The sequence below is a fragment of the Hylobates moloch genome, unplaced genomic scaffold, assembly GCF_009828535.3.
Source record: "Hylobates moloch isolate HMO894 unplaced genomic scaffold, HMol_V3 SCAFFOLD_13, whole genome shotgun sequence".
NCBI classification, from domain to species: Eukaryota; Metazoa; Chordata; class Mammalia; order Primates; family Hylobatidae; genus Hylobates; species Hylobates moloch.
The window spans coordinates 95009033-95033363 of NW_026652288.1; the positions used below are offsets into that span (position 1 = coordinate 95009033).

Consider the following 24331-nt stretch of genomic DNA (forward strand, 5'->3'; position numbering starts at 1 on the left):
CAGCACTTTGGGAGGCCAAGGTGGGCGGATCATGAGGCCAGGAGATCGAGACCATCCCGGCTAACATGGTGAAACCCCATCTCTATTAAAAATACAAAAAAAAAAAAATTAGCTGGGCGTGGTGGCACACGCCTGTAGTCCCAGCTACTCGGGAGGCTGAGGCAGGAGAATCGTTTGAACCGGGGAGGCAGAGGTTGCAGTGAGCCGAGATCGTGCCACTGCACTCCTGCCTGGGTGACAGAGCGAGACTCCATCTCAAAAAAAAAAGAAAAAAAAAAAAGAAAAGAAAAAGAAAGAAAAAAGGAAAAAACAAATCAGCAGCTCCAAAAGGTCTGGTTTACCAGATCCCTACCTGGAGTGAAGAAGGTTTCAAGGGAAGTCTCCCTTGAAGTTTTTGTCTATGAATGTCATTTTATATCTCCTATCCCCTGGTGTTACATATAAAATGCAAGAGTATCTTTGCCTTTATCTCCTAAGTTCTAGCCTTTTTCTTTTTTTTCTTTTTTTTTTTTTGGTGGGGGTAGGGGAGGAGAGCCGGTTGTGGGGGCACTTGCTATGTTGCCCAGGCTGGTCTCAAACTCCTGGACTCCAGCAGTCCTCCCGCCTCAGCTTCCCAAAAGGCTAGGATTACAGGTGAGAGCCACCACACCCAGCCTACCTGGTTCTAGCTTTAATCCCTCCATTTCAGCTGGTTGCAGTGGCTTACATCTATAATCCTAGAGTTTGGGAGGCCAAGGCAGGAGGATTGCTTGAGACTAGGAGTTCGAGACCAGCCTGAGCAACATGTGGAGACCCTGTCTCTACAAAAAAATTAAAAATTTGTTGGGTGTGGTGGCTCATGCTTGTAATCTTAGCTACTCTGGAGACTGAGACAGAAGGATCACTTGAGCCTAGAAGTTCCAGGTTGCAGTGAGCCATGATTGTGCCATTGCCCTCCAGCCCAGGTGACAGACCAAGCAAGAGAAAGGAAGGAAGGAAGGAGGGAAGGAAGGAAGGAAGGAAGGAAGGAAGGAAGGAAGGAAGGAAGGAGGAAGGAAGGAAGGAAGGAAGGAAGGAAGGAAGGAAGGAAGGAAGGAAGGAAGGAAGGAAATAAGCAGTGCCTGACGCAGTGGCAAGCGCCTGTAGTCCCTGTAGTCCTAGCTACTTGAGGTGGTGGGAAGATGGAGAGAAAGCTGAGCTGTGAGGATGGCTTGAGGCCGGGAGTTTGAGGCTGCAGTGTGCTGTGATTGCACCACTGCACTCCAGCCTGGGTGGCAAAGTAAGACCCTATCTCAAAAATAAATAAATAAATAAATAAATAGGCTGGGGACAGTGGCTCATGCCTGTAATCCCAGAACTTTGGGAGGCTGAGGTGGGTGGATCACCTGAGGTCAGGAGTTTGAGACCAGCCTGGCCAACATGATGAAACCCCATCTCTACTAAAAATACAAAATTAGCCAGGCGTGGTGGCAGGCACCTGTAGTCCCAGCTACTCAGGAGGCTGAGGCATGAGAATCTCTTAAACCTAGGAGGCGGAGGTTGCAGTGAGCCGAGATTGTGCCACTGTACTCCAGCCTGGGTGACAGAGTGAGACTCGGTCTCAAATAATAATAATAATAATAATAATAAATTAATTAAAAAATACAAAAATTAGCCAGTTGTGGTGGCAGGTGCCTGTAATCCCAGCTACTTGGGAGGCTGAGGCACGATAATTGCTTGAATCCGGGAGGCAGAGGTTGCAGTGAGCCAAGATTGTGACACTGTAATACAGCCTGGGTGACAGAGTGAGACTCTGTCTCAAAAAAATAAAATAAAAAAATAAAAATAAATAAATAAAATTAACAGTTAGAGCCTCAGTTTATAGCAACCTCTAGATTCATGATGAATAAAACATCTGAACCAGGGCAATTTTCAGAGTGATAAGGATGCCATTAATAAGCCTGGGAGTTTGAGGCTGCAGTGAGTTGTGATTGCACCACTGCACTCCAGCCTGGGTAACAAAGTAAGACCATGTCTCAAAACTAAATAAATAAATAAAATTAACGGTGAGAGCCTCAGTTTATAGCAACCTCCAGATTCACGATGAATAAAACATCTGAACCAGGATAGTTTTCAGAGTGATAAGGGTGCTATTAATAATTATACTAAGACAAATGTACAAACTGGGACTGTCACAGGCAGGCTTGGACTTGTGATTTCCTTAGTGATAAGCCATAGCAAATGATTAGCTTCCAATGTCAGAAAAAAATTGTAGTAAAAGCTGCATACTATGTGTGAGCAGATAGGTACGGAGCCCCGAACCTAGAGAGCTAACCAGCTGTGTGCCCTTAGGCAGGTTACTTTACTTTTCTGAATCTCAGTTCCTTTAAGTTATAAAATGGAGGTAGAATTAATAGCTACTTCAGAAGACTCATAAGGTCAGGTGCGGTGGCTCATGTCTGTAATCCCAGCACTTTGGGAGGCCGAAGCAGGCAGATCGCTTGAACGCAGGAGTTCAAGACCAGCCTGGGCAACATGGCGAAACTCCATCTCTAGAAAAAATTCAAAAATTAGCCAGGCATGGTGGTACACGCCGGTAGTCCCAGCTGCTTGAGAGGCTGAGATGGGAGCCTCAGAGGTGATCACCTGAGCCCGGGGAGCTTCAGGCTGCAGTGAGCCATGATCATGCCACTACACTCTAGCCTGGGCGACAGAGTAAGACTCTGTCTCAAAAAAAAAAAAAAAAAGAGAGAATACTTATAAAAGGACTCCTAAGGCCAGATGATGGCTCACACCTATAATCCCAGCACTATGGGAGGCCAACGCAGGAGGATTGCTTGAGCCCAGGAGTTCAAGGCCAACTTGGGCAACATCATGAGAGCTCATCACTAAATTTAAAAAATTAAAATAAATAAATGGGTCCTGAATCCAAATCCAGAACATTCTGAGATTATTGTGGAATACAAACAATGTAAAAAGTGACCTTTTCCTGTTTTATTGTTTTGTTTTGTTTTTTGTTTACTGTTTTTTTGAGACAGGATCTCACTCTGTCACCCGGGCTTGAGTGCAGTGGTACGATCATAGCTCACTGCATCCTCAAGCTCCTAGACTCAAGCGATTCTTCCGCGTTGGCCTCCCAAAGTGCTGGAATTATAGGCATGAGCTACTGCAACCAGCCAAAGAGCTTTTTCTTATTTCTCTAAGATCACCAGAAAAATGTTCAGATAAGAATCCTTGGCTTTTATTGCAGCCTTAACTGGCTTGAGAATTTGATGAAAATTCTGGACCCCTCCCCAGGACAGACACCCAACATTTTGCATGCAACTTCACGGCCTCTTACTCCCATACCCAAGATCAACATAAACTCTTGAAGGAAGTGCTGTCCAACAGAAATACAACATGAGGCCGGGCACAGCAGCTCATACCTGTAATCTCAGTGCTTTGGGAGGCTGAGGTGAGAGGATTGCTTGAGCCCAGGAGTTCAAGACCAGCCTGGGCAACATAGTAAGACTCTATCTCTACAAACAAATTAAAAATTAAGCAGGTGTGGTGGCACACACCTGTAGTCCCAGCTACTTGAGAGGCTGAGTGGAGGATTGCTTGTGCCTGGGGGGTTGAGGCTGCAGTGAGCTGCGTGCCAGCCTGGGCAACAAAGTGAGACTCTGTAAAAAAAAAAAAAAAAAAAAAAGGCTATGTGCAGTGGCTCATGCCTGTAATCCCAGCGCTTTGGGAGGCCAAGATGGGTGGATCACCTGAGGTCAGGAGTTCAAGACCAGCCTGGCCAACATGGCGAAACCCTGTGTCTACTAAAAATACAAAAATTAGCCAGGAGTGGTGGCGCATGCCTGTAATCCCAGCTTCTCAGGAGGCTGAGGCAGGAAAATCGCTTGAACCCGGGAGGTGGAGGTTGCAGTGAGCCAAGATTGCACCACTGCACTCCAGCCTGGGTGACAGAGTGAGACTCTTTCTCAAAAATAAATAAATAAGAAAATAAAATAAAATAAAATTTAAATTAAAAATAAAATTAAAAACTTGCGGCCCTAAAAGTTTTCCTCCTAAATGTAGTTTTTTAATCATTTACCTCTCCCCTTTTTCCATCCACTTCTACCTTTTCAGTTTCCATAGATTTAAAATAGCCCTCTAGGTATGAGGATGGATTCTGGGAAAGGAGAAATGGGAGAGGCTTTGAGACTCTGAAAGAGAGAGCGCTGTGGAAAGCTACTAAGCCCTAGGCAAGAGATTCCAGCAAGGGAGTCTTTGTTTGGGATCTGACCTGCTGCATTTCTGAAGGTTTTCATTCAGTGTTGGCCTGAAAGCTGATATTTAGAGAATAAGCCCCAGCCGTCAAAATTCCCATCTCATTTTCTTATGAGACTCCAGCTGTGCCTGGGCACTAAAGCGTATTAGGTTTATAGTTCAGGGTCTCCTGGATTAAATAAAAGGAAGAGGACTAACTGCTTGGGGCACACAAGCCCCTGAATGGGACATAGCTGTTTTTCCAGCCATAAGAGAAAGAAAGTCATGACCCATTTTTTCTATAGTATATACAATTTACAAAATGCTTTACTTATGTTTTATTACATAATAGCCTGAGGTCAATATTATTTTGATCTTCCTTTTGCACGCAAGGACCCATGCTCAGAGAGGTTAGGTAATTGGAGCTGGCTTTGAACCCAAGGAGTTGGATTGGCCTGCATAATGCTCCCCCAGTGAACACCCTGCCCAGGCCACCACCCCATGCTCATTCACAGGCGCTTACCTGTAATTCTCCCCAGCCATCCATCGTACATCTCTCCAACAAACCCAGATATGTGGGCTCCTAGACTTACTCCGATCATGTAAATGTCATCAAGAGAAGCTCCTTCTGCCTGGAATTTCAAGAGGTCCATCATTGTAAATTGTAAGGGGCCAAGGAATTAACATTTGTAGAAATTTCCTGGCTGTTGACTTTGGAGAAGTAATTCTAAGCACCTTACATCTATTATCTCATTTAAAGGTCACAACACCCATGCAAACTAAATACTATTCTTTTGATTATGCAGATGAGAAAACTGAGGCCCCAAGTTGAAGTCATCTGCCCCAGACCAGGCAGCTGGGGAGACAGCAGAGCAGGATTCAAAATAGTCTGTCCGCTGGGCACAGTGGCCCACGCCTGTAATCCCAGCCCTGTGGGAGGCTGAGGTGGGCAGATCACCTGAGGTCGGGAGTTCGAGGCCAGCCTGACCAACATGGAGAAACCCCGTCTTTACTAAAAATACAAAATTAGCCGGGTGCAGTGGCTCATGCCTGTAATCCCAGCACTTTGGAAGGCTGAGGCAGGTGGATCACGAGGTCAGGAGATCAAGACCAGCCTGGCCAACATGGTGAAACCCCGTCTCTACTAAAAATACAAAAATTAGCTGGGCATGGTGGCGTGTACCTGTAGTCCCAGTTGCTCGGGAGGCTGAGGCAAGAGAATCACTTGAACCCGGTAGGCAGAGGTTGTGGTGAGCTGAAATCACAACACTGTACTCCAGCCTGGTGACAGAGCGAGATTCCTTCTCAAAAAAAAAAAAAAAAAAAAAAGAAGTTGAGGAAGCTCTAGGCATTTAAACCAAGAACTCCTAGACAGAACCTCTCCTACCTGTAAGACACCTTTATTGTGAGCTAGAAAAAAATGCCCCTTCCTCAAGACACTTTGTCATCATCTGGTGGAAATTTATCATAATAAATACATAAATCTATAATGTCACAATGACAAGGGTGCTCCCTTAGATGGGTACCCTGTGCAGTGCACAGCCTAACAAACATGCCTATGGATGTTTTGCACAGCCCCTCATCCCACCTTCCCTGGGGCTTATTCACATTTGCAAAATGTTGCAATATAGGCCTCCTGCTCACAGTAGCTGTCTCTTGGCTTTAAGCCCTCAGATAATGGGCCAGTTTCAACTTAGCTCTGAATCACCTAAGAGAATTCTCTTACCAACATCTGGTCAATAAATTCCTTCAAGACCATGGCTACTTTTCTGGTCTTACTGGAGGCATGGGTGTATATTAAAGTTGTAGCTCCTCGATTCCAGTCAACAACAACTACATTCATGTCTTCAACAGAGAGCAAACCCTTTACTAAGTCGTCCAGCCAAACAGGAGGGGAGCCTGTTGGCCTGAATCCATGGACAACGAAGGTGGTTTTCTTGGTCACATTCAAGTTCCCAAAAGCTGAGGAGTTGATGGTTTGTGCGCAGGTCAGGTTTCTCCTTGTGTAGAGCAACAACCTCACATTTAGTCCCGTACCAACCACTGCACTGTGAAAGCTCAGCCTGGTGAATGAAGGACATGTTTCTTCTGTGTCTGAAAATAAAAATTAGATGGCATCACGACAGGTCTTTCCTTAGTTGGGCATCAAGCAAGAGTGCTGTTCTATATTTGTAAGAGTTCTTCTTATGTTCTTGTTAGGACCTGGCTAAGGGCTGGATCCAGTTGAATGAAGTTGCAAAATCATATATACATATTTTGAGACAGAGTCTCACTGTCACCCAGGCTGGAGTGCAGTGGCGCAATATCAGCTCACTATAACTTCTACCTCCCAGGCTCAAGCAATTCTCCCACCTCAGCCTCCTTCAGTAGCTGGGACTACAGGCACATGCCATCATGCCCGGCTAGTTTATATATTTTTTGATAGAGACAGGGTTTCACCATGTTGGCCAGGCTGATCTCAAACTCTTTTGACCTCAAGTGATCCACTCACCTCGGCCTCCCAAAGTAGTAGGATTACAGGCCTGAGCCCACTGCACCTGGCTGCAAAATCATATTTGTTTTTTTGTTTTTGTTTTTGTTTTGGAGACACAGTCTCACTCTGTCACCCAGGCTGGAGTGCAGTGGTGCAATCTCAGCTCACTGCAACCTCTGCCTCCCGGGTTCAAGTGATTCTCATGCCTCAGCCTCCCAAGTAGCTGGGATTACAGGCGCCCACCGCAACACCGGGCTAATATTTGTATTTTTAGAAGAGATGAGGTTTCACCATGTTGGCCAGGTTGGTCTCGAACTCCTGACCTCAGGTGATCTGCCCACCTTGGCCTCCCAAGGTGCTGGGATTACAGGCATAAGCCACCGTGCCAGGCCAACAAAATCATATTTGATCCAGAGCTTGTAAGTAGTGGCCTCTTGCTTCACCAGAAAACCATTCTTCCAAATCCTATCCTCCTTCAAGATTTAACCCAAAAGCCACCTTAACGAAGCCTTCTCTGACCCTCCCAGCTATAAGTACTATCCTTCACCCAGGAACTCCCAAAACTCCCTTTATGCACCTTGCGGATGACACAATGAAAACCCACTTTCAGGCACGCATTATAGGTATCTATGTACATATGTGTCTATCCTGCTAGAACACAATCTCTTTGAAATGGCAGCTCATTACTTGTATTTCCCTCACAGTGCCCAGCACATGGTAGAGGACTCAATAACATGTGGAACAGCAAGCCATCCCCAGCTCCAAGTGGGAGATGATGAGTATCTTCTGTAAGATACTCAGAAGAGGCAAGGCACTACCGATGGCCATTCTTGGTGGACAAGAGCAGAAAGGGAAGGCTGTTAACATGCAATGGGCCAACAGAAGACAAGAGTGCCCTGGGAAACATCTGTCGACTTCCTCCAATAGGAATTCAGGAAGCATTTGCTCTGGGTCCCTGCTCTCAATGAATCTTCATTTGCACACACAGGAATTATTCTCCTTCATTCTAAGCCTCAGAGTAGCCTTCGTCTTGGGGTCCCAGCCCATCTTTAATAACCTGAGTCTGTTCATTTCTGCATTTATTGAAACTTTTCACAAAGGCTCTGGTACTCAGGAGTGAGTGAAGTTTCATAATAGAATCAGCACAAAACCAACACCCCCAAATAAATAAATATGTAAATAAATAAATAAATAGAAATTAAATGAACTTAAAGGAAACTTACACGTGGCTAGATGTTACTTGTTGGTTACACTTAAATTGATGGTTTTTATCGTTACTTAACAATTAGTGAAATTTGTTCCCAGAAAACACCATCTGTAGGATTTCTGCTTTCATGAAGTTAAAGAGACTTATTTAGGACTAAAATCTTGCCATTTTATTTATTTATTTGATATGGAGTCTTGCTCTGTTGCCCAGGCTGGAGTGCAGTGGTACAATCTCAGCTCACTGCAACCTTCATCTCTGGGATTCAAGCGATTCTCCTGCCTCAGCCTCCCAAGTAGCTGGAATTACAGGCACCCGCCACCATGCCCAGCTAATTTTTGTATTTTTAGTAGAGACAGGGTTTCATGATGTTGGCCAAGGTGGTCTTGAACTCCTGACCTCAGGTGATCCTCCCACCTTGGCCTCCCAAAGTGTTGGGATTACAGGCGTGAGCCATCGTGCCCAGCCAAGCTTGCCATTTTAAATAATTTTTCTTGGTATGTGAAAATTATCTGCATCCTCTGTTTAGTGCTCAAAACTGCAGTTAATCAGGTAGATAAATAATCAGCGAGACTCTATCTCTTAAAAAAAAAAGTTAAGGAGGCTTTGAAATCCCTCATCCTAGAAAACAGGTGGTTAATGTTGAACCCCAAATGCGCGCATTCCTCCTTTTACTGCATCAAGTAGCGTGTGTAGTGAGGCATGCTTGTGATGTAAATATTTTCTCCATCCATTGGCCTCTTTCATTTCCTCTTCCTGTAAGTTGCATGCTCCTGGGAACATGGACTTGCCCAGTTGTTTGTAGAGCAAAACCCAGAGCAAAGAGTTGCCTGTGTAATTAGTCATCTTCTTATTGAACAGGAGGTGTCTTGGGGTAGGGCTGAGCCTCTCCTTCTTAGCTATCAGTAAGGCTGGGTTTTGTTCCTGGTTGTGCAACTGACTCACCAGGTGGCATGGGGAAATTATGTCATCTTTCATTTGCCACCTATCTGCCCAAGAGAGGAATCCTGGGGAGACTAATTCTGAATGAGCTCATAGTTGAGAAGAGAGAGATTACTTTCCCAAGAAGAGGATTGTTTAATTGTCTGGTTTTGTGTTTTGTTTTGAGACAGGGTCTTGCTCTGTCGCCCAGGCTGGAGTGCAGTGGCACGATCTTGGCTCATGCAACCTCTGCCTCCTGGGCTTAAGCAATCCTCCCACCTCAACCTCCCAAGTAGCTGGGGCTGCAAGCGCACATCACCATGCCTGGCTAATTTTTATATTTTTTGTAGAGACAGGCTTTCGCTATGTTGTCCAGGCTAGTCTTGAACTCCTGGGCTCAAGTGATCCACTTGCCTCGGCCTCCCAGAGTGCTGGGATTACAGCATGAGCCTCCACGCCCAGGCCTACATAATTTCTTTTAAGTCTTAGTTATTTTTGTAATGGTACTGTCCCCCGGAGAAGTCCGTCGTAAGTATTGAGTGAAATAGATTTCCTTGTTCCTCTAAATACTAAATATTATAAGAGCTTTATATATATTATCTCTCATCCTCAGAGAATATGTGCAATTCATTCCAAAAGAATCTACTCTATCCTAGATTCTATGTCAGGTGGCATTTTAGAGGAAGAATCAGTCACTAATGAAATAATACACACAAATAAGTATAAAACTGCTACCTGTGATATGTGTCATATAAAAGAGATATAGAGTGTAAGATGAGAACTTAAATAGGGAGCTTGGTCTGGTCTGGGGATCAGGAATCTTCTTTCTCTTGCATCCTCTGAAAGTAATGAGTATCTAAATGCCAACAATGGGGGATTCTTTTTAAAGAATAAAAACATAACATCAAAGTACGATAACATCACAGTTGGGCAAATTCAAGTTACCCAAACTATTAAGCTTTATTTTTGTGGATTTTTTCTTTTACCACCTATACTTAATGTTTCAGGTGTTATGTCCTTTTTAATTTTAATATGCCCCTTTTACCTTTAATTCCACCAAATAATATATATATTTTATATATATATATATATATATATATATATATATATATATTTTTTTTTTTTTTTTTTTGAGACAGAGTCTTGCTCTGTCGCCCAGGCTGGAGTGCAGTGCTGTGATCTCGGCTCACTGCAACCTCCACCTCCCAGGTTCAAGTGATTCCCCTGCCTGTCTCCCAAGTAGCTGGGACTTCAGGCGCCCGCCATCATGCCCAGCTAATTTTTGTATTTTTAGTAGAGACAGGGTTTCACTATGTTGGCTAGGATGGTCTCAATCTCTTGACCTTGTGAGCCTCCCACCTCAGCCTCCCAAAGTGCTGGGATTACAGGTGTGAGCCACTGCGCCCAGCCTCAAATGATATTTTTATCATAACTGGGCTCTCTTTTTGTCAGCATTTGCCTACCATGTATTCATCCTTTTTACCTTCTGAATCCCTTTATTTTACAGATCTTTTTTTTTTTTTGAGACGAAGTTTCATTCTGTTGCCCAGGCTGGAGTGCAGTGGCATGATCTTGGATCACTGCAACATCTGCCCCCCAGGTTCAAGTGATTCTACTGCCTCAGCCTCTTGAGTAGCTGGGATTATAGGTGCCCGCCACCATGCCAAGCTAATTTTTGTATTTTTAGTAGAGACGGGGTTTCACTGTGTTGGCCAGGCTGGTCTCGAACTCCAGACTTCAGGTGATCCACCCGCCTCAGCCTCCCAAAGTGCTGGGATCACAGGCGTGAGCCATCACGCCCGGCCCCATTTTATGGATCTTATATTTAGGATCAAATTGGGTATTATTTTATGACCCACTCTCAGATCCTTTAAAAAAGATAAATGAGTATAACTTAGGCACTTCTTGGCGTGGTGCCCATAGAAGTGCCTAAGACCTGCCTTTCAGAGAAACTTCTGGAGGAAGCACAGCTGAGTTGGCCAATAGCCTCCAGCTGCCCCACAGCATTTATGTGAAGCCATGGCTCCCCATGCTGCTCCCTACCAATCACTGAGCCAAGGCAGGCAGGTCATTCCTGTCCCATGTGGCACTCTCTAACTGGAAACTTTGGCTCAAGGACTCCCCATCAGTCTGGCTGAAATATTCTCAGAACTGTGCTGGGGTCTGAGGCTCTTCCTACCCAACTTTTCCTTTCTCCTCTGCTTTCTCAGCTGCCAAACTGCCTGCATCATGGTGTGAAGGCTCCCTCTGCCTATTCCCACTCCCTCCTCCTCTATCCTTCACACTTTCTGAAATAGATCTCTTGCACATCCATCCCCATCTTCTCAGAGGTCCCACATAGACACGACTGAACTGAATTCGGCAATGCTATATTTTCCAGGGTTAGTGCCTTCTAGGTTCACTATCTTTAGCTTTACGGATTGTCCTTTTGTTTTTTGTTGTTGTTTTATCAGGGATTCTTTTGTATATATGTGTTCTTTCTCATATTGGGAAGTTTATAGCTTGCTTTAATTCTTCCGGTAAACACCTTGATAACTCTATATGAAATATTTAAGGCTGGGCCCGGTGGCTCACTTCTGTAATCCCAGCACTTTGGGAGGCCGAGGCGGGTGGATCCCCTGAGGTCAGGAGTTCAAGACCAGCCTGACCAACATGGTGAAACACCGTCTCCACTAAAAATACAAAAATTAGCCAGGCATGGTGGCGTGCGCCTGTAGTCCCAGCTACTCAGGAGGCTGAGACAGGAGAATTGTTTGAACCTGGGAGGCAGAGGTTGCAGTGAGCCGAGATCTCACCACTGCATTCTAGCCTGGGCGACAGAGCAACACTCCCTCTCAAAGAACAACAAAAAAGAAATATTTAAAATCCTTTTTCATGGAATGTAGATGTGTGTGACCTGTATGCCAGAAGTAGACTACATGCAGAACTGTTCCAGACTGAAATATATCTATCCACACTTATTCACCAATGTGCAACCCCTGGCAAGGATTTCTGGGCATCTGGAAACTGGATTTCCGACTCGGAGTGCGCTGCTAACTTCTGCCATGTGCTCTGCTGCTGATCTTTGTCAGAACAGCTCTTTCCTGACTCTTCTCTAGTCCTGGCGTTAGTGCTTTGAGACAATATCTAATGATTCTTTGTTATACGTGACGAGGACATTAACACACTCAATACTTCTCCCCACTAACTGGACTTCTACCTCCTGATTTTTATTAGTTATAAAATTATTTTTAGCTCACCTGGTGATTCCTTGTATAGTTTCAAAATAAATGTTTAAGCCTCTGTGTATTGATGTATCAGTCACAGAGTTTCTGTTCTATTTACTGTATCTGTTCTATCAACTCATTCTCTACCAAGAAAAAAGAGAAAGTTAATACACCTACATTGCCTCTCAAATCCTCCTTGATCCTTCCTTCAGAGTATATACATACACCCCTGGAAGCATGCACTCTCTTCCCATTGTCAAATATGGTCAATTCTCATTATTTCTGGATCTTTCTTTCTTTCTTTTTTTTGTTCTTTTTGTTTGTTTGTTTGTTGAGACAGGGTCTCACTCTGTCACCCAGACTGGAGTGCAGTGGCACGAACACAGCTCACTGCAGCCTTGACTTCCTAGGCTCAAGCAATCCTCCTGCCTCAGCCCTGAAAGTGGGTGAGACTACAGGCGAGTGCCACCACACCCGGCTAGTTTTTTTGAATTTTGGTAGAGATGAGGTCTTGCTATGTTGCCCAGGTTGATCTTGAACCCCTGAGCTCAAATGATCCTCTTGCCTCAGCCTCCCAAACTGTGGGATTATAGGCGTGAGCCACCCCACCCAGCCGTATTTGTGGATTTCTTTTTGGTTTTGGGTGTTTTATTTGTTTATTTATTTATTTATTTATTTTATTTTGAGACAGCGTCTCACTCTGTCGCCTAGGCTGGAGTGCAGTGTCATGATCTTGGCTCACTGCAACCTCCGCCTCTCGGGTTCAAGCAATTCTCCCACCTCAGCCTCCCAAGTAGCTGGGATTACAGACGTGCGCCACCACACCTGGCTAATTTTTGTATTTTTAGTACAGACAGGTTTTCACCATGTTGGCCAGGCTTGTCTCGAACTCCCGACCCCAGGGGATCTGCCTGCCTCAGCCTCCCAAAGTGCTGGGATTACAAGCGTGAGCCACCGTGCCTGGCCATATTTGTGAAATTCTTATGTGCAGATTTATTCATCACCCCAAAATCAATACTTGAGGAACCTTTTCAGTCATTCATGGACATGTGTAGAGTGGCGAAAAATTTGTGTTGCCTGACATGCGTGATCTCAGCTGAGGTCAGAGAGAGCAACACTCTGCCTTCTTATTTGTTTCAGCTCTCATACTCTAAACAGGTGTCCTTTTCATGGACACTTAGGTGACAGTCACTTAGTGCCACGTTTTTTGCTTCCTGTGCTTTTTCTTTTTTTTTTTCTTTTTCTTTTTCTTTTCTTTTTTTTTTTTTTTTGAGACAGAGTTTTGCTCTTGTCGCCCAGGCTGGAGTGCAGTGGCGTGATCTTGGCTCACTGCAACCTCCACCTCCCAGGTTCAAGCGATTCTCCTTGCCTCAGCCTCCCGAGTAGTTGGGATTACAGGTGGCTGCCACCACGCTCCGCTAATTTTTGTATTTTTAGTAAAGACAGGGTTTCCTCATGTTGTCCAGGCTGGTCTCAAACTCCTGAACTCAGGTGATCCACCCACCTCAGCCTCCCAAAGTGCTGGGATTACAGGCATGAGCCACCACACCCAACCGCTTCCTGTGCTTTTTCTTGGTTATTTCACTGTTTAAAATGGTGTCCACTCATTACTGCAGCACTATTCACAATAGCAAAAATATGGAATCAACCTAAGGGTCTCTCAACAGATGATTGGAAAAAGAAAATATGATGTATATATACAATAGAATACTATGTGCTCATAAAAAAGGATGAAATCATGTCTTTTGCAGCAACATGAATAGAACTTGAGGCCATTATCTCAAGTGAAATAACACAGAGCAGAAACACAAATACTGCATGTTCTCACTTATAAAGGAGAGCTAAATAATATATCTAGGGCTGGGCGTGGTGTCTCATGCCTGTAATCCCAGCACTTTGGGAGGCCAAGGCAGGCAGATCACTTTGAGCTCAGGAGTTCGAGACCAGCCTGGGCAACATGGCGAAACCCTGTCTCTACTAAAAATACAAAAATTAGCTAGGCATGGTGGTACATGCCTGTAATCCCAGCTACTCGGAAGGCTGAGGCAGGAGAATTGCTTGAACCTGGGAGGCAGAGGTTGCAGAGAGCTGAGATCACGCCACTGCACTCCAACCTGGGCAACAGAGCAAGACTCCATCTCAAAAATAAATAAATAAATAAATAAATAAATAAATAAATAAATAAATAAATAAAATGGTGCCCAAGCATAATGCTGGAGTACTGTCTAATGTTTCTAAGCAGAAGGCGGCTATGATGTGCCTTACAGAGAAAATACATGTGTTAGGTAAGCCTCATTCAAACATGAGTTAGAGTGCTGCTGGCCATAAGTCCAATATTAATGAATCAACAGTATATATTAAATCAGATGCCTTTAAACAGAAACACACAGAAAATTATGTTTTTATCCACTGACAAAAATATTGTGACCAGAGGCTTGCAGAAAACTAACCTTGGACTTCCCCTAGGAGCAATGGTTCAGTATTTGCTAATTCAGTGTTTGAGTCCACTTAATGGGACATAACTAACACAAATAATGAGAACAGGCTGGATATAAAAATTATCTTCTGGACTCACGCCTGTAATCCCAGTGTTCTGGGAGGTCAAGGCAGGAGGATTTCTTAAGCCCAGAGTTTGAGACAGCCTGGGCAACATAGCAAGACTCCATATCTATTTTTTTGTAATTATCTTCTGAAACCATACTTCTCCAGTTACGTAGTTTTAGTTCTATAAAGTACATGTCCATTGCTCACTGAGTCCTTTTCCTAAGCTTCTCCCTTTACCACTAGGTGACTGGCTCTTGCTGTCTTTTTTTTTTTTTTTTTTTTTTTAATGCACGGTTTCTCACTCTTGTCCCCCAGGCTGGAGTGCAATGGCATGGTCTCGGCTCACTGCAACCTCCACCTCCCAGGTTCAAGTGATTCTCCTGCCTCAGCCTCCCATGTAGCTGGGATTACAGGTGCATGCCACCACGCCCAGCTAATTTTTATATCTTTAGTAGAGACACGGTTTCACTGTGTTGACCAGGCTGGTCTCGAACTCCTGACCTCAGGTGATCCACCTGCCTCGGCCTCCCAAAGTGCTAGGATTACAAGCTTGAGCCAGCATGCCTGGCGCTCTTGCTGTCTTTCAAGGAGGGCTCATGGTCAATATAATGCCTAAATTCATTTGTATCTGGGAATAAATTCCTTAGCCTAAATGATGACCTGGCTTTGAACCATACTCTTTCCTTCAGAAAAAATCAATATTCTACTATTTTCTTGTACTGAATTCTACCCTGGAGAACTTTCCTCTGTTTTTTTGTTTTGTTTTGTTTTGTTTTTGTTTTTTTTGAGACAGAGTTTTGCTCTTGTCACCCAGGCTGAAGTGCAATGGCATGATCTCCGCTCACTGCAAACTCTGCCTCCCAAGTTCAAGTGATTCTCCTGCCTCAGCCTCCCCAAGTAGTTAGGATTACAGGCACCCACCACCACGCCTAGCTAATTTTTGTATTTTTAGTAGATATGGCATTTCGCCATGTTGGCCAGGCTGGTTTCAAACTCCTAACCTCAGGTGATCTTCCTGCCTCGGCTGCCCAAGGTGCTGGGATTACAGGCATGAGTTACTGAGCCTGGGAGACAATTTTCTCCTTTTTATGTCACTTGCATTTTTTCTACCACATACCTGAAGCATTATTTCCTTTTTCCAGAAAAACTCCCCACTGATGTAGAAGCTCCAGGATAATTCATCTGTTCCACCCATTATATTCTCAGTGCCAAGAACAGAGCCTGGTTCAGAGTTAGCATCAATAAATGTTACTTGAACAAATGAATATCAACCTGCTAGCATGTTCTGCAGACATCAGATCCTCCAAAGTGTTGGGATTACAGGTGTGAGCCACTGCACCCGGCCTCATTCTTTAAATATTCATTTCTGTTGGTATTTCTAAAGTCATCAGACACTTGTATGCCTTCAGAAAGCAAAATCTTTTTGAGTTATTTTATTGTTATGGTACAAAGTCAAGGGTGTTCAGAGGTAGTGCAACAGAGCACATATAATCAGTGACCACAGAACATGTTAAACTGGTTTTAAAGCTTGACTTCTTCTATTTGAGTTTATCTGAAACAGGAGAAATTTTGCCTGTCCTCTTCAGACTACTTTGAAATTCAATTACTCTGAAATGCCATTTCCTGCTGACAGGTGGAAAATTACAGTTGGATGATGGTGTTTCCAATATCCTTTGATAAGGAATTCAGACTCCTAGTTAGAGCAGGCATGATTATCATTTATCCCCTTCTATCTCTTAAAAGAAAAGAAACATATCCAAGTAGGATACCAGGGCAATCTGACTGTAACTTCTTTAGCATAATTGTGCCTGAGATGTTTTCTTGCAATTTAATGCATGGTCGCCTGCAGGTCAAATCTGGTCGTGCCCATTTATATATTGTCCGTGGCTACTTTCCTGCTCTAAAGGCAGAGTTGAGTGGTTATGACTAATGGCCCATAAAGCTGAAAATATTTACTATCTGTCTCTTTACAGAAAATGTTTGCCAACCCTAGTCTAATGTCCTAAACACAAATACAGGCCAAGTGCGGGTGGCTCACACCTGTAATCCCAGCACTTTGGGAGGCCGAGATGGGAGGGTCCCTTGAGGTGAGGAGTGCCAGACCAGCCTGGGCAACATAGTGAGATCCTATCTCTACAAAACAAAAAAACAAAAAAAACTTTGGAAAGATCATGAGTTTTGGAGTCAGATCTAGGTTTGACGTCCAACTCCACTGCCTATTAGCTCTGTGACCGCTGGTAATTAATTGCCTAACCTCTCTGGACCTCAGCTTTGCACCTGTAAAATAATCATAATAGGCTGGGCACAGCGGCTCATGCCTGTAATCCCAGCACTTTGGGAGGCTGAGGCGGGCGGATCACTTGAGATCAGGAGTTTGAGACCAGCCTGGCCTACGTGGTGAAATCCCATCTCTACTAAAAATACAAAAAAAAAATTAGCTGGGTGTGGTGGCACATGTCTGTAATCCCAGCTACTTGGGAAGCTGAGGCAGGAGGATTGCTTGAACCCGGGAGGCAGAGTTTGCAGTGAGTCGAGACCCAGCCACTGCACTCCAGGCTGGGTGACAGAGTGAGACTCTGTTTCAAAAATAAATAAATAAATAAAAATAAAAATACAAAAATTAGCTGGGTGTGGTAGTGCACACCTGTAATCCCAGCTACTCGGGAGGCTGAGGCAGGAGAATCACTTGAACCCAGAAGGCGGTGGTTGTGGTGGGCCACGATTGTGCCACTGCGCTCTTAGCCTGGACGACAGAGTGAGACTCCGCCTCAAAAAAAAAAAAAAAATTTCTAAAGCTGGGCATGGTGGTGCAGGCCTATATAGTCCCAGCTACTTGGGAGGCTGAGGCAGGAAAACCACTTGAGTCCAGGGTTCAAAGCCTGCCTGGGCAATATGGCAAGACCCATCTCTTAAAAAAAAAAAAAAAAAATTTCCTGCCGGGTGCTATGGCTCACACCTGTAATCCCAACACTTTTGGAGGCCAAGGTGGGAGGATCAGTTGAGCTCAAGAGTTCAAGACCCGCCTGGAACAATAAAGTGAGACCCTGTCTCTAGAAAAAAAATCAAAAAGTTAGCTGGGCGTGGTTGCACATGCTGGTGGTCCCAGCTACACTGAGCCTGTGGCAGAAGGTTGGCTTGCACCCAGGAAATCAAGGCTGCAGTGAGCTGTGAGCTGTGATCACACTACTGCACTCCAACCTGGGCAACGGAGTAAGAACTTGTCTAAAAACAAACAAACAAACAAACAAAAAACAAAAAAACGGCCTTGCTCTCTCAGCTACACACTCAGCTCTGGCTTCTTAACTTCTACCTCATTTTGGAGGAATTAATTTTATTTCCCACATCTCTGATTGGAGAAAACCCTCTTCAAAGAGAGGAGACTCCTCATTCATATCCAAAGAGGCATCTGTGAAAAAAGAAGACAGAATTATGGACAGAGGCGAGGAGGTTCTGAGATTCTACGATAGTCAATAAGCAAAGGTGGGAATTGCTTGAACCCGGGAGGTGGAGGTTGCAGTGAGCCGAGATCACACCACTGCACTCCAGCCTGGGTGACAGAAAGACTCCGTCTCAAAAAAAAAAAAGAAGGTATCTCAGACCCATGGTTGATGAAGGTGCCTTGTACCCTTTGGTCCACTGACCTCCAAACCTACATTACAAAAGTGAAATTCTGTCATGTAGGACATGACAGAATTTCATGTCAATTTCAAGTCCTACATGAAATTAACTTTGACGTGTACTGCCCAGTCAGGAAGTAAAACAGCCCTGACTCATACTGCCTTTTTATCTCGAGTTTTGGTTTCTAAGGTGTGCTTGAGCTTTCTTCCCCTCCACCCCGACCCCAAACATGACATAGATGTATATTAATAACTTCTTTAGAACAGAGGTCCACAGTCAGGTTTACTGACTTGATGCTGCCCGAAAATATTTACTGAAGGCAGGGCACAGTGGCTCACACCTGTAATCTCAGAACTTTGGGAGGCCGAGGAGGGTGGATTGCCTGAGTTCAGGAGTTCAAGACCAGCCTGGCCAGCCTGGCCAACATGGTGAAACCCCGTCTCTACTAAAAATACAAAAAATTAGCCAGGTGTGGTGGCAGGCACCTGTAATCCCCAGCTACTCGGGAGGCTGAGGCAGGAGAATCACTTGAATCTGGGAGGCAGAGGTTGCAATGAACTGAGATTGCACCACTGCACTCCAACCTGGGCAACAAGAGCAAAACTCAGTCTCCCAAAAAAAAAAAAAAAGAAGAAGAAAGAAAGAAAGAATTTACTGAGACCCAGATAAAGATTAAGAGACACATTTTCAAGTATTCTGCATGCTTGCAATGGATGTTACTGTCTGGGATACAAGCTCATTACACGTTGATGCCGTTGATGCCAAAATGTTCACAGTAACCTATGCTTGAGCACACTCTTATGCTTGCCTGAAAACACTGTTCTGAAGGAATTTCCAAAAGTCCAAGAAATAAAAATCTGAAGTTTTTTTTAGGCCAGAAACTTTGCCCTCCTTGTATCAGAAAATGAGTTGGGGCCGAGCGCAGTGGTTCAAGCCTGTAATCCCGGCACGTTGGGAGGCCGAGGCAGGCAAGTCACCAGGTCAAGAGATCGAGACCATCCTGGCCAACCTGGTGAAACCCTGTCTCTACTAAAAATACAAAAATTAGCTAGGCGTGGTGGTGGGCACCTGTAGTCCCAGCTACTTGGGAGGCTGAGGCAGGAGAATTGCTTGAACCAGGGAGGCGGAGGTTGCAGTGAGCCAAGATCACACCACTGCACTCCAGCCTGGTGACAGAGCGAGACTCTGTCTCACATAAAACAAAAACAAAAACAAGAACAACAAAAAAAACTCATCCTAGACCAAGCACGGTGGCTCATGCCTGTAATCCTAGCACTTTGGGAGGTCAAGGTAGGTGGATCACCTGAGGCAAGGAGTTCGAGACCAGCCTGGCCAATATGGTGAAACCCCATCTCCACTAAAAATACAAAATTAGCTGGGTGTGGTGGCACATGCCTGTAGTCCCAGCTACTCGGGAGGCTGAGGCAGGGGAATCACTTGAATCTGGGAGGCGGAGGCTGCAGTGAGCCAAGATCGTGCCACTGTACTCCAGCCTGGGTGAGACAGAGCAAGACTCTATCTCAAAAACAAAACAAAACAAAACAAAAAAAACCTCATCCTGAGCCAGACTGTGAAAGGATTACAGTTGGACAGGGTCAAACCTGGTGAAGCATTTGTTTTGCCAGGCATGGTGGCTCACACCTGTAATCCCAGCACTTTGGCAGGCCGAGGCAGGTGGATCACAACGTCAAGAGTTCAAGACCATCCTGGCCAAGATGGCGAAACCCCGTCTCTACTAAAAATACAAAAATTAGCTGGGTGTGGTGGCAGGTGCCTGTAATCCCAGCTACTTGGGAGGCTGAGGCAGAGAATTGCTTGAACCCGGGAGGCAGAGGTTGCAGTGAGCCGAGATCGTACCACTGCACTCCAGCCTGGCAACAGAGCAGGACTCCATCTCAAAAAAAAGGTTGCAGTGAGCCGAGATAGTACCACTGCACTCCAGCCTGGCAACAGAGCAGGACTCCATCTCAAAAAAAAAAAAAAAAAAAAAATATTTGTTTCTTTTTTACCCTGGGCAGAGACAGGCAAGAAGCATATGGGCAGGATGCCCTCTTGATTGGAAGGACATGCCTGCTTTTAACCACCAGCTGTATTTCTTTAGGATGCAACCAAGAAAATAGATGAGATGCCAGATTTTCTCATTCTCATTTCTGAATCATGTGCATAAATATGCACATTCACACCCCCTCATTCACCTTTGCCAGCTCGTTAGAGAAAGAGGAGTCACCACACAGGCACAGTTCTAAATCATTCTAGAGAATTGCAAATATCTGAGGAAATAATTCTGGTTTTGGCACTAAACAATTTTTTTCTGGGAAAATATCTATCTAGTTTTACAGTTGCTATGGGTCAAAATATTGATAGCAGAGTAACTTTAAAAAATACTTATGTCAAGCAGCCTTAATTAGAACAATATTTTAAAACCTATGTTTGTTGCACCACCTGCAGCTGAAAAACCCTGAGGGCTTGTTAAAAATGCAGGTTCCAGGCCAGGCACAATGGTATGTACCTGTAAGTTCCAGATACAGACAGGGCGGGAAAATTCTTGAGACAGGGTCTTGTTCAGCCAGGCTGAAGTGCAATGGCTACTCAGAGGCACAGTCATAGTTCACTGCAGCCTCCAACTCCTGGGCTCAAGCGATCCTCCCCACTCAGCCTCCCCAAGTGCTGGGACTACAGCAAAGGTGTGAGCCCTTTAGACCAGACAAAAATTTTTTTAAGATGTAGATTCCAGGATCTCACTCCCAGACCTACTAAGTTTGGATTTTTGGAGGTGGAGTCTGCATTTTAATCAAGCCCTCAGGGGATTCTAGTGTACTTTAGTTTGTTAGCCATTGCTTTGTTCACTGGTAAGATTATGGCAAATATTCCTAACGTGATTTCACAAAGATTAGAAAACAAAACAAAGATTTCTGAAACTGAATGACTTGTATCCTTGGGATTTCTGAAGCCCATTTTAATGCTTGCTAATTTTTAAACTGCAAGCAGAAGGGAAAAAAAAAAGTCCATGTGTCTGAGATTAATAATGTCTGCTACCAGATGAATATTATTCAACACCCTCCCTAATGAAAGTTCCAAGTTTATGGTTTCCTAGACACTGAGAAGACTAGAATTAGCTTACAACCATACTATTTTTTTTCCTTCTACCTACAGAAGTTTATTCTTGTGTGTCTCTGTCTGCTGAGATTCTATCATGCAGCAGTGACAGTCTTCTAGAATCATGTAAAACAAGACTTTACTTCTGAGAAGATGCTAAGGAAAAGGAAGGTCACAAAAAATTAAGTTGCCATTTTTTCAACTTTATAAATGGAGATACATAATGAAAGACTGGAAGAAGGTACCCGCAAGCCATCTCTTGTTTTTGTGTTAGGGTTGGCCCTGACCCACTTAAGATACCTCTACATTTGTATTATTATTATTATTTTTTTTTTGAGATGGAGTCTCACTTTGTTGCCCAGGCTGGAATGCAGTGGCATGATCTTGGCTCACTGCAACCTCTGCCTCCCAGGTTCAAGACATTCTCCCGTCTCAGCCTCCTGAGTAGCTGGGATTACAGGTGCATGACACCAGGCCTGCCTAATTTTGTATTTTCAGTGGAGACGGGGTTCACCATGTTGGCCAGGCTGGTCTTGAACTCCTGACCTCAGGTGATCCACGCGCCTTGGCCTTTCAAAGTGCTGGGATTATAGGCATGAGCCACTGTGCCTGGCCGTTTATCTTAATTTTTTTAATTTAAAAATGATAATAGGCCAGGCGCGGTGGCTCACGCCTGTAATCCCAGCACTTTGGGAGGCCAAGGCGGGTGGATCACAGGATTGAGACCATCCTGGCCAACACAGTGAAACCTCATCTCTACTAAAAATACAAAATTAGCCAGGTGCAGTGGCGCACTCCTGTAGTCCCAGCTACTTGGGAGGCTGAGGCAGGAGAATCATGTGAACCAGGGAAGGGGAGGTTGTAGTGAGCCAAGATCATGCCACTGCACTCCAGCCTGGACGACAGAGCAAGACTCTGTCTCAAAAAAAAAAAAAAAAAGATAATAAACATATACTTTAAAATATAGACTTCTTAGTTAAAAATATCATCATTGGTATGATTTTAACTTACTAGAAAATCAACCTCAAAACCATATATAAAGAAAAATTTATAGGCCAGAAATCCTATTTTTCCATTTCCCTTCTAAACGTCATTCACATGCATACACACATGATTTTAACATAGTTGTAATTATAGTTTATCAACAAATTTAAGTTCTACTTTTTCTACTTTGCGTTACTTTAAAAATGTTTGCTTATTTCTGCGTATCATCAGAATTAGTTTAACGGCTACTTTAAAAAAATTAAGTTGATATACCGTCTTTTATCCATTCCTGTATGTAGAAACATTTTGGTTATATCTAGTTTCAAGTTATTGAAAGTCATATAGTTAGACTTATCTCTGCATAGGAGGCTTTTTTCTTTTAAAAGTTATTCATTTAGAATAAATTCCCAGCAATGGTTTTACTAGCTTAAAGTATATGAACATTTTTACAGGTCTTAATATATAACATATTTACACTTTGCCCTTCAAAAAATTATATCAACCTTCATTACCACAGCTATCTGAAACAAAACTGAATACCTAAAAAGGCTGCAAAGTGTCGAATTTTATTTTTTTAAGCATTTCACTTTATTTTTGTTACATTATCTGGTACATTAGAGTTTTAATTTTGATTTCTTCATTATGATTAATAATTTTTAAGTTATAAGAATGCCAGGAACCATTCCAAGGAGTTTGTCTATATAAAATTATGTTTTCTCTAAGAATAATTTAAATAAACTCTCAATGCATGAACATATAAAAACCGGCTGGGCGCGGTGGCTCACGCTGGTAATCCCAGCACTTTGGGAGACCGAGGTGGGCGGATCACGAGGTCAGGAGATTGAGACCACGGTGAAACCCCTTCTCTACTAAAAATACAAAAAATTAGCCGGGCATGGTGGCAGGCACCTGTAGTCCCAGCTACTCGGAGAGGCTGAGGCAGGAGAATGGCGTGAACCCGGGCGGCGGAGCTTGCAGTGAGCCGAGATTGCGCCACTGCCCTCCAGCCTGGGCAACAGAGCGAGACTCCGTCTCAAAAAAAAAAAAAAAAAAAAAAGAAAGAAAATATAAAAACCAACCCTCCACATATTAAATACAAGATAGATTTTTACATTTCCAGAAAATAAATCATCTCATTTCACAGAACTAGAAAGGCACAGATAAATAGGCTAAGAAAGAAAATAAGACTTCTAGCTTTTTCAGCATATTTGATTGTTGTAAATAAGAAGAAATTAATTTGAAGACATAATAGCTTCTTTTATTATTGAGAAATTTTTTTCAGGATGAGAAAGTTCATCTAACCTATATCTTTTTTTTTTTTTAAAGGAAAGGTTAAGGAAATGATACAGGCTTCCTAAATCTTTTTCCTTAAAAACGACTCTATAGAACTTAAGTTCACTGAAGGAAGTGAAATGATGACATGCAAAATGACAACACAACTAATTCTATTTTTTAAGCAGTTAAGAAAACCAGTCAGTAAATAACCTACCTGATCTTGCCAAGCACATCAAACTGATGAATAAGTAGAATCTCAGCATATGGAAACTGGAGAGATCGTGTGTCACATTCACAAGAATGATTTACTTCGAAGAGGCTTAACAGTTTCCACTGCGGGATTTTGCTCACAGTGAGCTCAGACGTCTCAGAGGTGTGGTGACAAGAGGAAGTTCCCTAGGGACTGACTGCAGGCAGTCCCAACCCTTTCAGGATCTTTGACTCCTCCTCTTTTCAATAAAAGGTCAGTTATTGTCTACTTTATAGAATTTTATGCATATCTTAATATTATAATCTGCATCTGCAGAATGATGAGCTCAGAATAGTTTCATTCTTCGTGGGCGGTTTATTAGTTGTTTGGCTTGGTGTGTTGAAACCAAGTGTGACTTGAGATCTTTTCCCCCTTGGTTCTTGTGAATGAAATAACAAATCCAGTTTGTATCTGTTGGCCTGTATATACAAAGCCAGTTTTTATGTTAATTCATACACACATTCATCATAGGGCAGCCTTTAGATTTTAAGAACATTTCATTAGGTCCAATTATACATCTACATTTGCCAAAATATATGTGTATGCTTCAGATTAAAAGAAACTTT

The 24331-nt window shown here is 43.6% G+C and overlaps 1 protein-coding gene across 1 annotated transcript in view; it reads right to left on the reverse strand.

Moving 5' to 3' along the window:
* Positions 1–23772, reverse strand: part of LIPH (lipase H) — a 48175-nt gene extending 24403 nt beyond the window's left edge. Inside the window, exons 1-3 of the mRNA XM_032171827.2 lie at positions 23730–23772; positions 5921–6288; positions 4718–4826 (exon numbers count right to left, since the gene is read on the reverse strand). Of these exons, the coding sequence (XP_032027718.2) occupies positions 4718–4826; positions 5921–6288; positions 23730–23748 (496 nt within the window). The 5' untranslated portion in view covers positions 23749–23772. The remainder of the gene's footprint in view (positions 1–4717; positions 4827–5920; positions 6289–23729) is intronic.
* Between the last annotated feature and the right edge of the window lie 559 nt (positions 23773–24331).